The sequence below is a fragment of the Cucurbita pepo genome, unplaced genomic scaffold (genome assembly GCF_002806865.2).
Source record: "Cucurbita pepo subsp. pepo cultivar mu-cu-16 unplaced genomic scaffold, ASM280686v2 Cp4.1_scaffold000190, whole genome shotgun sequence".
NCBI lineage: Eukaryota > Viridiplantae > Streptophyta > Magnoliopsida > Cucurbitales > Cucurbitaceae > Cucurbita > Cucurbita pepo.
The window spans coordinates 57,881-71,461 of NW_019646457.1; the positions used below are offsets into that span (position 1 = coordinate 57,881).

Here is a 13,581-nt window from a genome sequence, read left to right on the forward strand (position 1 = left end):
GGGGTCACTTACTGAGTATTTCTTTAAATACTCAAGTCATGTGCTACTACATTTTTTAGGTTAAGGCAAGACATTCCTGTACAGCTGACGACGGCATCGCAACTCAAGATCATGACACATGCATAGGATAGTGGCATTTATTTTCTTAGACTTAGGATAGAATAGGATGTTTTAAACTTAAACGCTTATTTATTTTATTTCGAGTCTTTTGTTGTGTCGTTTTAAAGATGTTTTCGAAACACGGAAGTCCATGACTGTGTTTTAAGTTAAAGGTTATGTTTTATGGAATTTAAATGAAGTCTTCCGCCTTCAATGTTTATGATATGTATACAGTAGCGACCTTAAATTAAGTAGAAAATTTCGGGCCGTTACATATGATATGCTTTAGAATATGATACATGTTGTAACATGATATGTTTTATGATATGACACGATGTGACACAATGAATGATATGAATGACATGCGATAGGATGTTTCGACATGATGCACAACCCCGATACATGTTTTGAAAGCTATGATAAAAATGATATAATATGAAGGAAAATTGAAGAGGTTGTTTTACATGATTTAATGAATGAAAATGTTGGAACCTCATGTACAATTATATGTTACATGCATTGGAAAATTTCTCCTTTTACGATGGTAGGGACGTGTATGTTATGAAAAAGAAAAATAATCATTATGTTTATCATAATGCTGCGATGATCACTATTCCTACCAGGTGTCCGGCAACAGCACTAGAGAATGCTAGCCCAATTAGGAAAAGAGCCCAAGAAGTGTGAGAATCGACTGGTGGGTCTATACTCACATGTGTGGGTTGTGTGTAGAATAGTAAACATACATACAGTTACCCACTTAGGATAGTCGCCTAAGGGAATACAAATTTAAAAGATAGGTTCCACCCATGATTATGTGTGCTTGCATCTTCTCAATAGTGGGGTCACTTACTGACTATTTCTTAAAATACTCAAGTCACGTGCTACTCTTATTTTTCACGTAAAACTAAGGCTCCCCTGTACCGCTGATGATGACATTACAATTTAGAAAACCATAACACATGCATAAGTTAGATGTATTTAAATTTGTAGACTATAGGTTAGTATAGGGTATTTCTGTTTTATTTTAGTATAAGGTATAAGTTTATTACAATATTTTATGATTTTATTTCAAATGATTATTTCCACATAAAATGATTACGTTATGTATACAGTAGCGACTTTAAGTCAAGTAGAATCTAGGGCTGTTACATTCGGTTCGGTCCCTCCAACTCTGGATATTTTTATCCTATTTGAATATTTCAAGTATGGATTTTGATTTCATTTCCATGGTAACATTTGTATTATGTTTGAGATTAAATTAAACCTAATGGATTAAAATAGGAGTTTCCTAATGAGAGTGTGACACATATTTCTCTTTGTATTTCTTCTTTTGTTCTTCGTGTTCTTCGTGTTCTTCGTTTTAATTGAGTGTGTGAGTTGTACGTTGAGTATTATTGCATCAGAGAATTTACACCTTGAGCAAATGATTGTAAAAACAGTGTTTTTACATGATGATCGAGATGAGGAGATCTATATATAGCAACCGAAAAAGTTTGTAGTTTCAGGTAAAGAACACTAATGTGCAAGCTCAATAGAAGCTTGCACGGACTAAAACAAGCACCAAGATAGTGGGTACAAGAAGTTTGACTCCTCAATGTGTAAGAGTGGTTTCCACACGAGTGAAAAGGATTAGTGTTGTTACTTAAAGAAATACACTAGTTCTTATGTGTTTCTACTCTTGTATGTGGATGATCAGATAAATCATCTGTAGGTAAGCATGTCTTCCATATTTGAGATGAAAGATTCTTAGGATGACGATTTCTCGAGATAGATCTACTGGCATATTAAATCTATCACAGGAGTAATAACGAACAACATGTTGTCCAAATTCAAGGTGAATGATGTTAAACCTGAGATTACCCTTTTAGCAAATCGTGTTAAATTGTCAACGGAGAAATCACTCGAGACAATTAAAGAGTGTGAGCCCAAGAGAACGTTAAGAAGTTCTACAAGATTTTGTAGGCGTGAGTTTTAAGTTTTATTTTATCCTTAATTTTTCACCACAAATTAATATTCAACGATTAATTATTAATTATATTAATTAATTAAAAATTAAATTAGTTCAATATATAAGTTAATTACAAAACTATACTAAAGGTTTATGGATGAAATTGTAATATTTTTGAAAATAGTGATAATTGAAAATTAAATTAAAAAATTAAAAAATTTTGAAGTTTTTTTTTCCCGGTTTATTATTTTATTTTTGTCTTATTTGGAGGAGAAAAACCAAATCGAACCGGATTATTAGAAAACCGGACAGATGTCAACCTGTACGGAGACTTTAAATGTCAAGTGTGGATTAGGGTTTAGAATTTCACTTCAGTAGTTGAGGTATCCACCGGCGACAGTCCAATGGCAGAGCATCCCGCGCCGCCCGCTGACCAACTCGCCGCCGTCACCTTGAACGACGATGCTCCCACTTACAACTCTCTCAAAGCCGAATTCTCTGACCGCGTTCCGATCCGTTCAATTGTCTCCCGGCCCGATGGCGGCGCAGGCCTTGCCGGCCAGAAGGTTCGCGTTGGTGGCTGGGTCAAAACCGGAAGAAAGGCCGACAAGGATGCGTTTGCCTTTCTCGAGTTGAACGACGGCTCTTGCCCGCAGAATCTCCAAGTGATCATCGAAGCGTCTTTGGCGGATCTTGGCCAGATTGTCCCTACTGGAACCTGCGTTGTTGTCGATGGCGTCTTCAAGCTTCCTCCACCGGGAAAGCACCAGAAAGTCGAGCTTCGGGCTGATGCTGTCGTTCATGTCGGTCCGGTTGATCCCGCTCGGTATCCTTTGCCGAAGACGAAACTCACTCTCGAGTTTCTAAGAGATTTCGTCCATCTCCGCCCTAGAACCAACACGGTAAAAGAAATTGAAATTGTCTTCCGAATTTGAATAGTTAGAAATTGAATCAGATTATTTCGATTGGGGTTTTCACATTTGTGGATTTCATTTATTACATTTTTCTGCAACAACACAAATCCACGAGTTCATGTTTTCTCTACGATTACAGATATCTGCGGTTGCTAGAATTCGAAATGCACTTGCATATGCCACTCATACATTTTTTAACAAGCATGGATTTCTTTATATTCACACACCAATTGTCACCACAAGCGATTGTGAGGGTGCTGGTGAAATGTTTCAAGTTACGACATTATTGAGTGAGGCTGAAAGGTTAGAAAAGGAGTTGGTTAAGAACCCACCTCCATCAGAAGCAGAAGTAGATGAAGCAAGGCAAATTGTCAAGGAGAAAGGAGAAGCTGTTGCCAAGCTGAAGGCATCTAAAGCTAGCAAGGAGGAAATTGGTGCTTCTGTTATGGAACTGAAGAAGGCAAAGGAGAATGTTTCTAAGCTGGAAGAGAGAGCAAAGCTTAAACCAGGCATTCCGGAGAAAGATGGGAAAGTTGATTATGCAAAAGATTTCTTTGCTCGACAAGCGTTTTTGACTGTTTCGGGCCAGCTGCAAGTCGAAACATATGCCTGTGCTCTTAGTAGTGTATACACCTTTGGACCGACCTTCCGTGCCGAAAATTCTCACACTTCAAGACATCTTGCAGAGTTCTGGATGGTTGAGCCTGAAATTGCATTTGCAGATTTGCAGGTTTATTTACTATGCTTAAATTTTGTTCCTAGTTGTATTCTTTTCTGCTTTCTCTGTTGGAATTGCTGGCTTAGAAATTTGACTAGGTATAACTATCAAAAGACACAATACCTCTGAAATTTATCTTGTAGTGGATGCTTTATGTTCTAGGATCAGTTTATCTCCTCTTTTAGTTTTGTAATTAATTTCTATAAGAAAGCCATTTTGGTTGCCCTAGTGGTCATTCGTTACGATCGGAGGAAATGGGTTCAAGCCATAGTTGCCATTTATCTAATATTTAACATCTTATGAGTTTCTTTGGTAACTAAATGTTAATCTTGTGCACAATCTGGCCTTTCCTTAAGAACTCTAATTGAGAAGAAGCTGCTAGAGGGCTTTGGTTTAAGTTTGCTGTGTTCTCTGTTAACTACTATGCAATATGGCAATCAACCATGGAATTGGTTAGGATAGGAATAAGAAAAGCAACGGAACTCTGCAAATAGGGGTTTAGTTCTCTTTTGTTGATTGTATGCTCTTCTTCTAGAGATTTAACTGAATTAACCTTATGTGACATCTTTTCTATAATTGTTTGAAGGACGATATGAATTGTGCGGAGGCGTATGTGAGATTTTTGTGTCAATGGTTACTTGATAACTGCCTAGATGACATGCAATTTATGGCTGACAAGTACGACCGAACTTGTATTGATCGTCTCAAACTGGTCTCTTCAACTCCTTTCGTTCGAACTTCCTATACGGAAGCTGTTGAAATACTTGAAGAAGCTGTAAAGAAGGGTAAGGTGTTTGAGAACAAAGTGGAATGGGGGATTGATTTAGCTTCAGAGCATGAAAGGTTTGTGAACTCCGATGCTTTTCATTTACATTCCACTTGAAACAATGGTGATTATTTTTCTGCTTCCTTGCTCAGATACTTGACTGAGGTAGTATTTAAAAAGCCCGTCATTGTCTATAACTATCCAAAAGGAATCAAAGCATTTTATATGAGGCTCAATGACGACTCGAAAACTGTAGCTGCAATGGATGTTCTTGTACCAAAGGTAGTTTAGTTATGTGTGATTTGTTTCACCATTTTTGACATTTTGTTTGAAAAAAAATTGAAATCTTGGCTCTATTGAAGGTTGGGGAGTTGATTGGTGGAAGCCAAAGGGAGGAGCGGTACGAGGTTATTCGAGACAGGTAGAAGAACAATACATAGTTTTCTGGTTGTTTCCCCATAGTCTGAATTGTTTTTCCCTGCAGGATCAAGGAGATAGATTTGCCGCTCGAGCCATACGAATGGTATCTCGATCTGAGACGATATGGGACAGTGAAGCACAGCGGTTTTGGCCTCGGCTTCGAGCGAATGCTTCTTTTTGCCACTGGGATTGACAACATCAGAGATGTCATACCCTTCCCCAGATACCCAGGCCGAGCAGACCTATGATCATATATATTTACACCAAAGAGATATGTTGTTGGGTTTTAATTTATGCTCATAAATTTTGGATTGGTGGGTTTATTTTATACAGAAACTATTGCATTTCAAATGACTTCAATTGGTTTGATGTGTTAGATATTTTGATACTAACAGATTTTAATTTGTTTACAGAGAAGATTGTAAAAAGAATGTAAAAGTGGATCAATGTCACAACAAGAGTCTGTTATGGGAGCGATTACTTCTACATTCATTTCACGTAAGACCCTAATTTTGCTTATGAATTTTTCGTTGAACTTTACTCGAATTTATTCCTTTTAGACTTCACTTTTAGCATTTTTTTACTACAACTTCAAATTTTAAGGATTAAAATGAATATTTTTAAAGTTAGAATATAATTAAAGCTAACTTCCGAGGTAGATGGGTTGTAAAGTATTTTTTTTCCCCTTTTAGAGAATATATAACCCTTTTAATTGATGGAGGATTTAGGATCGTTCACGTGATGTTCCACATTGGTTGGGGAGAAGAACAAATTACCATTTATATGAGTGTGGAAACCTTCCCTTAGCAGACGCGTTTTAAAACCTTGAGGGAAAGCCTGAAAGGGAAAGTCCAAAGAGGACAATATCTGCTAGGGTGGATCTAGGTCGATACAATTACAGGTACAATTACAGTCCCAATAGGAGGAAAAGAATTGGATAGCGCATTTGGGGGTGAGCATAAACATAATGCCTCTATAAATTTACAAAAAGTTGAGTATTAGAGAAGCAAGACACACAACAGTAACACTGTAGCTAGTAGACCGTTTGATTGCCTACCTTGAAGGAAAAATGAAGATGTATTGAGTATATTTTAAGTAGATTATTTTTTAAAGTTGGTGGAACCAGGGCACAGTTATATTAAGCATGAATGACCTACCAATAGAATATGACCAACCAATAGAATTTAACATGAATGAGGGTATGGAGTATCCACAAAGCCTAGGGGAGCGGGTGATGGAAAGCTGGCGCCATGTCTCCTTATAATAGGTTTTAAAATATTTCTAATCTTTCCAAAGTAGACATTGTTTTGGTAAGCGATCATATTGCCTTCGAATATTTGATTGACACCAAATTTCGTAAGCTTTCATCTTAATTGTATCGTGGATTATGACTCTCCCCACTTAATCTCGATATCACCTCGACGACGATCCAAATATAGGACTAGCTGCTAACTTGATTTGCTGAACTTTATCGCGCCCTTGATTAAATACTAAAACCTGTGCACTATTTACGGGCTATCCCATTATCGGACCTTCTCTCGATTTTTGAGATTTGCAACATAAACCCAACAAAACACAACTGCCTAATGGTTGTGGGTTATCCCACTAGAAGCTAACTCGCCCACTTCTTGGAATCGATATGGGACTCACCAGACTAATCATGACAAAACTAGCATTGGCATTCCACGTCTCAACTAGGGGAGCGTGACTCAAACGTGGCCAAACTTAGGCCTCAACCATCATATTCTTTTAGCCGTACAAAGATATGTATGACATTTCCTAGTTAAGGCCACATTCCTTTACCGTTGCAAAGTTGGCTTGTGTATCACGACATTTTCTCGTCATGACCACATCTCTTTTTCAGAAGCTAACATAATTCTGTATTGGCACTACACTTCAACTAACTTCTCATTTGTCCACCTTTTTCATTTGCCCACCTTTATGTGATGTGAAAAACGGCAACTAACTTCTCATTTGTCCACCTTTTTCATTTGCCCACCTTTATGTGAAAAACGGCGCATTTACACTTCTCTGATTTTGTTGTTATTCTTTATGTCACTCACGTCATGTTCTATTTCTCGAGCAAGTCAACATAATTCTGTAAAAACGGTCCACCTTACTGAGTATTTTTTAAAATACTAGCCACTCTATATTTTAGTGAAAGGCAAGACACCTCCACCAAGACACCTCTACACGTTGATGACATTGTACTAAAGACCATAAAGACATAGAGTAGTTGCATTTATTTTCTGTTCATTGCTCTTTTAATATTTTTTCTTCTATGACATCGTTTTATGAAATTATTTATGTACACAGAGTTGTTACAAAAATAATAATAATAATAAATAAATAACAATAAATTCGAGTTGAATTGGTTAATACTAAATTAATTTAAAAGTTTTTTCTCTTTGAAATGGTGAGATTTAGAGTATAATATTACGTTTACAAAATAGTGGTATTAGAGTGAAGGGTCACGTTGAGTTGACGAAGAGGTAGAGGTCACGCAGATTTCTTGTTTAAGACCATAAATGGAGAAAAATTATATTTTGGGCCTCACAAAATCTCTTTTCAACTGTTGGGACAACTTCCAAAGAAGAGCATGACATAATCTTCTACAATTACGTGTGCGTGTGCGAGATAAACTAGTGTGCGTGTGCGAGATAAACTAAGCTCATGGACTTATTATCTTAAGTTGGAATAAGTTGATAGAATCCCTTTTTTACATCCCATGTCTCTTCCGTGGGGCGATATGGGAGTGAAAAAAGAAAAGAGGGATAAAGTTTCTTTCGCTTTTGACATAGTGGGCCCAATAGGAGGCCCACACGATGGACTATTGTTTAGTGGGAGAGCGTGCCCCTATAATTGCAACATCATGCCTAGGTTGTGAGAGCTCTCAGCTACGTGAATGGACGCCCTATAACATAGGAATATATAATTATCAGAGTGTTCTACGAATAAAAGTAGTATTTCTAGTGTTTCAAGACATTCAAAGCAATAGTAGAAAATAAAAACAACTTGAAGCTGAAAACATAAGTCACCCAGAGAAATGCATTTTTGTGGGTTACAGTTAGAACTCCAAGACTTATATACATTTCCAATACTTCAAGACTTATATACATTTCCAATACTTCAAATAATGAATATGCATTTAAATTGCTGTCATTCGATTGGATCACTTCTTTCTTCCACTCTCTCAATGCTCGATTAGAATAACTAAACTTGTCTCTCGTCCCTCTCACAGTTCATCATCAAAGGGCACAAAAATCTTGAAGCTGAGTTCATTAGAAGAAACTATTATCTTACATCCCTCCCCCAAAAGAGAAGGTGGATAAAGAGATTTCCTCTGCCTTTGCTTTAGGCTTCCCCAAAAAGTTTCATACCAATAGAGATGTATTCCTTACTTATAAACGCATGATCATGCACTTAATTTAGCCATGTCAATACAATCTTCAAATGCCGAAGAAAGAAATTGCTAGCCTCGAAGGTGTAATCGAAAGTGACTTATGTGTCGAACAAAAGGGTGTACCTTGTTCGAGGGCTCTGGAGAAAGAAGTTGAGCCTCGATTAAGAGGAAGCTGTTCGAGGGCTACATAAACCTCAAGGGCAGCTCTATGGTGTACTTGTCCGAAATTGGCTAATTTATGGAATGATCATGGGTTTATAGGTTTATAAGGAATACATCTCCATTAGTACGAGGTCTTTTAGGAAAGCCCAAAGCAAAACCACGAACATTTGTGTTCAAAGTTGACAATATCATACCATTGTGGAGAGTTGTAATTTCCAACCGAGATTTCAGAATGTTTCATGGTTGTAATTATTGGTAACTCGATAGAATGTGGTGGCTATAAAAAGAAAGAGGTAGGCAGGCATGGTACTGGGAAGTCAACTCCAATAGAGTTGCATCGGGATCTCATCAGTTTCATGCACGTATCTCACTGTCCACTTGCCCAGAGTTGTGGCTAATGAGCAAAGGAAAATGAATTTTATTGGAAAGCTGGGAGATGCTAACGAGGCCAACAGTTTTTCTTTGTTTTTAACATCATTCTTATTCTTTACCCTTTTTTGAGTCTTAATAAGAACCTCAATGAAGTCAAAAGGACATTCTTGAGAAGCATTGTCAAAAAGTTTAAAGGGAAGAAAGTCTAAGAAAGTTTCAAGCTCAGGTAAATGGCCTGAAATGTTCACACCTAATGGAGTTTCTTTACAACTTATGAATCAGTATCAAAGCCTAAGAAACTCACACCAATGTAAATCATCATGCTTGGGCTCTGGAGCTTCATGAATGGAATCACATCAAACGAAAACATTCATAATATAATCAATCAAATGAAGAAAGCAGCCTAGCCTAGCCTAGAAATTTTGATTCCAGAAGCAGGTATTAACACAAATGTTCAAACCATCAAAACGTATCCAGAGAATGAATGCTTTCATCCATTTCCTTCTCTGTTCTAATTCCTAATCATGTTTTTCTCTAAATCTACTTCAAACCGATTTCTATTCTCTTCACCTGAAAACCCTACATCCTTTACTATCATTCATTCATCTATTATAAAATTAATTGGATAACACAAAATAAATTCCTGGAGAGGCAAACAATGGCAGAAAGGACAACGATAAGAAAATTCAACAGATAGAGGTGAAGAGCATACCTGGAAAATAAACCTTTGAAACTGGTGCTTTGGAAGGGGCCGCGCGAACGCAGGCCCCCGCTGCCACAAATTATGACGTAGGCTCTGCCGCTTTGGGCAGACCTTAGACGGGCACCCCTCCTTTATGTGCAATGGAGGTCACCAATCTAGGCCATGGGCCTTCTTGATCGTCCATCGACCTCGTCCAGGTAAGTATGTTTCATGGATAGCTAGTGTCTTCTATTTATAGTGTTGTGATGCTTTCCTGCTCGCTAACTTGAGCGATGTGGGTCTTTTCTTATCACTAATTTTGAAACAACGAGTTTATTGATTTTGTTTGGAGTTGAATATAAATGCCCTTAATTTTGAAATTAAAGTATGTGTGAGATTTCGATTTCATAGCTGAATTCAATTATCAAGCAAATTAACACATGGAGCCTAGTAAGAACACGATTAAATTATAAACTAAATTTAGTTTATGATACGTCGTATTTGTGTTTAATTGATCCATAAATTTTAAAAATAATAAGTCCAGTTGGAATATTTGAAACACGGTAATCCTTATCACCTTAGATTAACCTCGAGGAGCTAATATTTAGCGTCCTGGAAAAGAGAGATAAGATTTAAATTGCCTAGAAATCCTTACGAACTTAGTAGACCTCCACGAAACCAAAGATGACTAAAGTAGTTCTTTAGATTAGGTTGATAGTAGTGTGACGGTGTCTATAGACCTTCCACTACCCTTTCCACTCCTATAACAAGCTAGGCACATGGCAGCAACGATAATGTGAGCTTCAGCTTTGTGGAATGGCCAATGACGTCCTGAATATGGCCATTGTGTTGTAAACCCCTTCTTGAGAGAAGAGCATGGGACTACATTGGATAGCCTAACAGCTAACCCGAGCTAAATAGAACGTGGGGATCACATACCCCAAGCTTAGGTGACTCTATGGTCATAAGGGATGGGCTAGCCAACCTCCTTTGGATGATGTTTAGAGTAGAAATTATCATATCGCCTCACTAGATTTTATGAGGTCTTGCCTCAAATTAGGTGACCGGTCATTCACCGCATAAGCAAAGTAAGTTGTCAAGGTTAAAAAGAAGAAAGATTGTAAAAATTTAGCAAGAAAAGGTAGCCTCGGTAACGACCTGAAATTTTCTACTTAATTTTAGGTCGCTATTGTATACATATCATAAACATTGCATGCGGAAATACTTCATTTAAACTTTCATAAACTATAATATTCAGTTTAAAATACAGCCATGGACTTACGTGTTTCGAAAACACCTTTATAATTGACACAAGAAAAGGCAAAATAAAATAAATAAACGCTTAAATTAAAAACATTATATCCTAGTCTAAGTCTAAGAAAATAAATACGACTACCCTATGCGTGTGTCATAGTTTCGAGTTTCGATGCCGTCGTCAGCCGTACAGGAATGCCTTGCCTTAACCTGAAATAAAGGTAGCACGTGGCTTGAGTATTTCTTAAAATACTCGGTAAGTGACCCAACTATTGGGGGTTAAATGCAAGAACATGCGAATGCAATGACGAGACCTATCATATCAGTCTATTTTTCCTACTACATTATTCTAATGGGCAGCTTGGATGTGTACCATATACTCTACACACAGCCCATACGTGCAGGTATGGGCTCACCAGATAGTTCGCACACTGCTGGGTCCTTTTTCTTGTTGGGCGAGCCTGCTTTGGTAGCTCTCCTTATGCCGACACCCATTAAAATTAGTAATCGTCACAACGGCATTATGTAAAACCTAATGATTCTTCGTCGGCCTGGTGGATGTACGCGTCCGTACCCTCGTGATGGAATAGGGGTATCCCCCAATGCATGAGGTCCCAACATTTTTCCATTTTCATTATCATTTAATACAACCCCGCTAACTTTCTGTACATGTCATATCGTTTTCATATCATTTCACATATCGTTCATCATTCGTATCATATCATTTCTCATTCTTCAGTTCTCATATCATAAATAATTCTAACGGAGTTATATTTCATGCAATTTATCATGATTTCATGTTATTCATATCATGCTGTATACACGCAATTTAGGAGACATAACATAACGTCTTATACTTTTAACATAACATTTCATCATATACATTCGAAAGTTTGATTCTGTTTTTTGAAATCCAAGTCAACCTATGAGCACATCAATTTCAAGTTTGAACTCTGATTAAAAGTCTTGAAATGTTGTATATATATATATCATGCTATTTTCACTAAATAAAATATCATTTGGAACTTAGAGGCACACCTAGGTGGAGGAACAGGTGGAGGAACATTCGAGAACTAAGCGGTAATAGAGGGGTTCTAGCATATTTTTTGGTTGGTTCTAGCAGGGCTCAAACCCGCAACCTTCGACTCATAAGACCAACATTCTAACCAACTGAGCTATAGAACCTTAGATGTTTTGCTTAAATCAATATTCGATGAAAATAATATAATTATAAGATCATAAATAGCATATACATTAAGCTCATAAAAATAGGTCTCACCGAGATTTGAACTCGGGTTATTGGATTCAAAGTCCAATGTCCTAACCACTAGACCATGAGACCACAAATATTTACAAAATTTGTGTGTAATAAATCTCTGAACTTTAAAAAATAAACAGTATCTTCATATACTTTCAAAACTTTAAAAATGACTAATGTGTCCTCATTTTTTAGTTTCGTATTTGATAGGGTTTCAACCTATTAAAATTAATTAAATTATTGGATCATATGTACAATTATTTTACCCTTCCTTTTCTAGGATCATAAATATGGTTAAAAAAAAGATGTGAAAGAAGTATAGGGACATTCTGAGTATTGGATTTGGGACGTGTTGCACCCCAAGTAAGAATTATACCGCTAGATCTTTTACTTTCATTTCAAAGAAATTTTTTTTATTTTAGTTAAACTTCTCGACTAGGGGCATTTCAAGAATTGAACTTAAGATCTCTCATACTCTACGAATTCTAAGTACAATTTAATAAGATATAGGTTGTGATCGCGGTCAAAAAATTGATATCCAATATAATATAAACATGCAATAGGTTAGTTTTCTTCCTTAGTGATCAACCATTAGCTCTTCTCGGTCTGATAGTGTGCGTTCGGACCAAAGGGCATATGGTTCTCCTTCCAGTTTATGTCGTAGTGACATGTGGCGCAATCAGAAGGGTCGTAGGTCACTAATTTGATGAAGGCAGTTTGGGTTGGTTGGCTGCGGATCTTGGACCAAGTCACCAGGAGGTCCGCGCTTCCCAACCAAACACTGACACATGTTGCGTAGTAGCCTATGTAGGATCGGTATGGCAACCCTAGAGGGGGGGTGAATAGGGTTTTAACGATAAAAGTGTTTAAACGTGATTAATTTTTCTAATGATGAAACTTTTTGCAAATAAGTAGAAGATGATAATTACTATAACAAAGTAATTCAAGTCAAAACAATAATCAAGTAGAACGTGCAATAAATCACAATAATAATTTTGAGATTAAATAGAAAAGAGTTAGAGAAAATGACACCGTAGTTTTATAGTGGTTCGGTCAAACTCGACCTACTCCACTCCCCAAGCGCCTCTTGGGAATTTGAATAAAGAACTTTCTCGACTCTTTCCACGGATCTGAGCCAAACCGCTACACCGCTCTTTTTACGAGTTCAAGAGCAAACTCAATCCTTTCCACGGCGCAGGATCAAACCGATACAAGTATTTGAGTTTGATAATAACACACCACAACTCTCTCAAAGAGTAGATTTACAATTTGGGATACTCACAACTATTTCCTCACAATACAATAATAATCCCTCTCAAGAATAAGATGAAAAGAAATAAACTTGTAAGCTTGGAGAGAGCAACAAACAATGGAGACTTTGAACAAATGAGGATTGGAGAATGTATGTAAGTTGTGTATTTTAAAATGTGGGGAAGATGAGTTTATATAGAGGAGAAAAGTGGCAAAATGTAGGATTGAATATTGACCATTGGATTGTGTTAGGAATAATGGAAGGTGGAGATTAAAAGTAAATAAATAAGAAAATTTTCTAAATTCATTTATTTCAAAATTTTAATATAATAGT

The 13,581-nt window shown here is 37.0% G+C and overlaps 1 protein-coding gene and 2 non-coding genes across 3 annotated transcripts; 1 reads left to right on the forward strand and 2 right to left on the reverse strand.

Annotated features, from left to right (window-relative positions):
- Positions 1-2,405: 2,405 nt before the first annotated feature.
- On the forward strand, positions 2,406-5,411 carry LOC111784347 (asparagine--tRNA ligase, cytoplasmic 1-like). Its single transcript, XM_023665075.1, has 6 exons — positions 2,406-2,949; positions 3,101-3,691; positions 4,266-4,522; positions 4,598-4,727; positions 4,808-4,866; positions 4,930-5,411. Exons 1-6 carry the CDS (start codon positions 2,452-2,454, stop codon positions 5,111-5,113), a joined length of 1,719 nt encoding a protein of 572 aa, XP_023520843.1. The 5' UTR covers positions 2,406-2,451; the 3' UTR covers positions 5,114-5,411.
- A 4,135-nt stretch (positions 5,412-9,546) lies between these two features.
- LOC111784349 lies at positions 9,547-9,710 on the reverse strand. The gene has a single exon (XR_002813529.1). It is a non-coding gene; the product is annotated as a U1 spliceosomal RNA (small nuclear RNA).
- Positions 9,711-12,008: 2,298 nt separating this feature from the next.
- TRNAQ-UUG lies at positions 12,009-12,080 on the reverse strand. The gene has a single exon. It is a non-coding gene; the product is annotated as a tRNA-Gln (tRNA).
- Between the last annotated feature and the right edge of the window lie 1,501 nt (positions 12,081-13,581).

Bases quoted from the DNA above. Each gene is read 5' to 3' on its own strand.
- LOC111784347 (XM_023665075.1), top strand. From the start codon at position 2,452: ATGGCAGAGCATCCCGCGCCGCCCGCTGACCAACTCGCCGCCGTCACC. The intron at 3,692-4,265 runs GTTTATTTACTA...AATTGTTTGAAG, and splicing joins TTGCATTTGCAGATTTGCAG to GACGATATGAATTGTGCGGA. The intron at 4,728-4,807 runs GTAGTTTAGTTA...GCTCTATTGAAG, and splicing joins TGGATGTTCTTGTACCAAAG to GTTGGGGAGTTGATTGGTGG.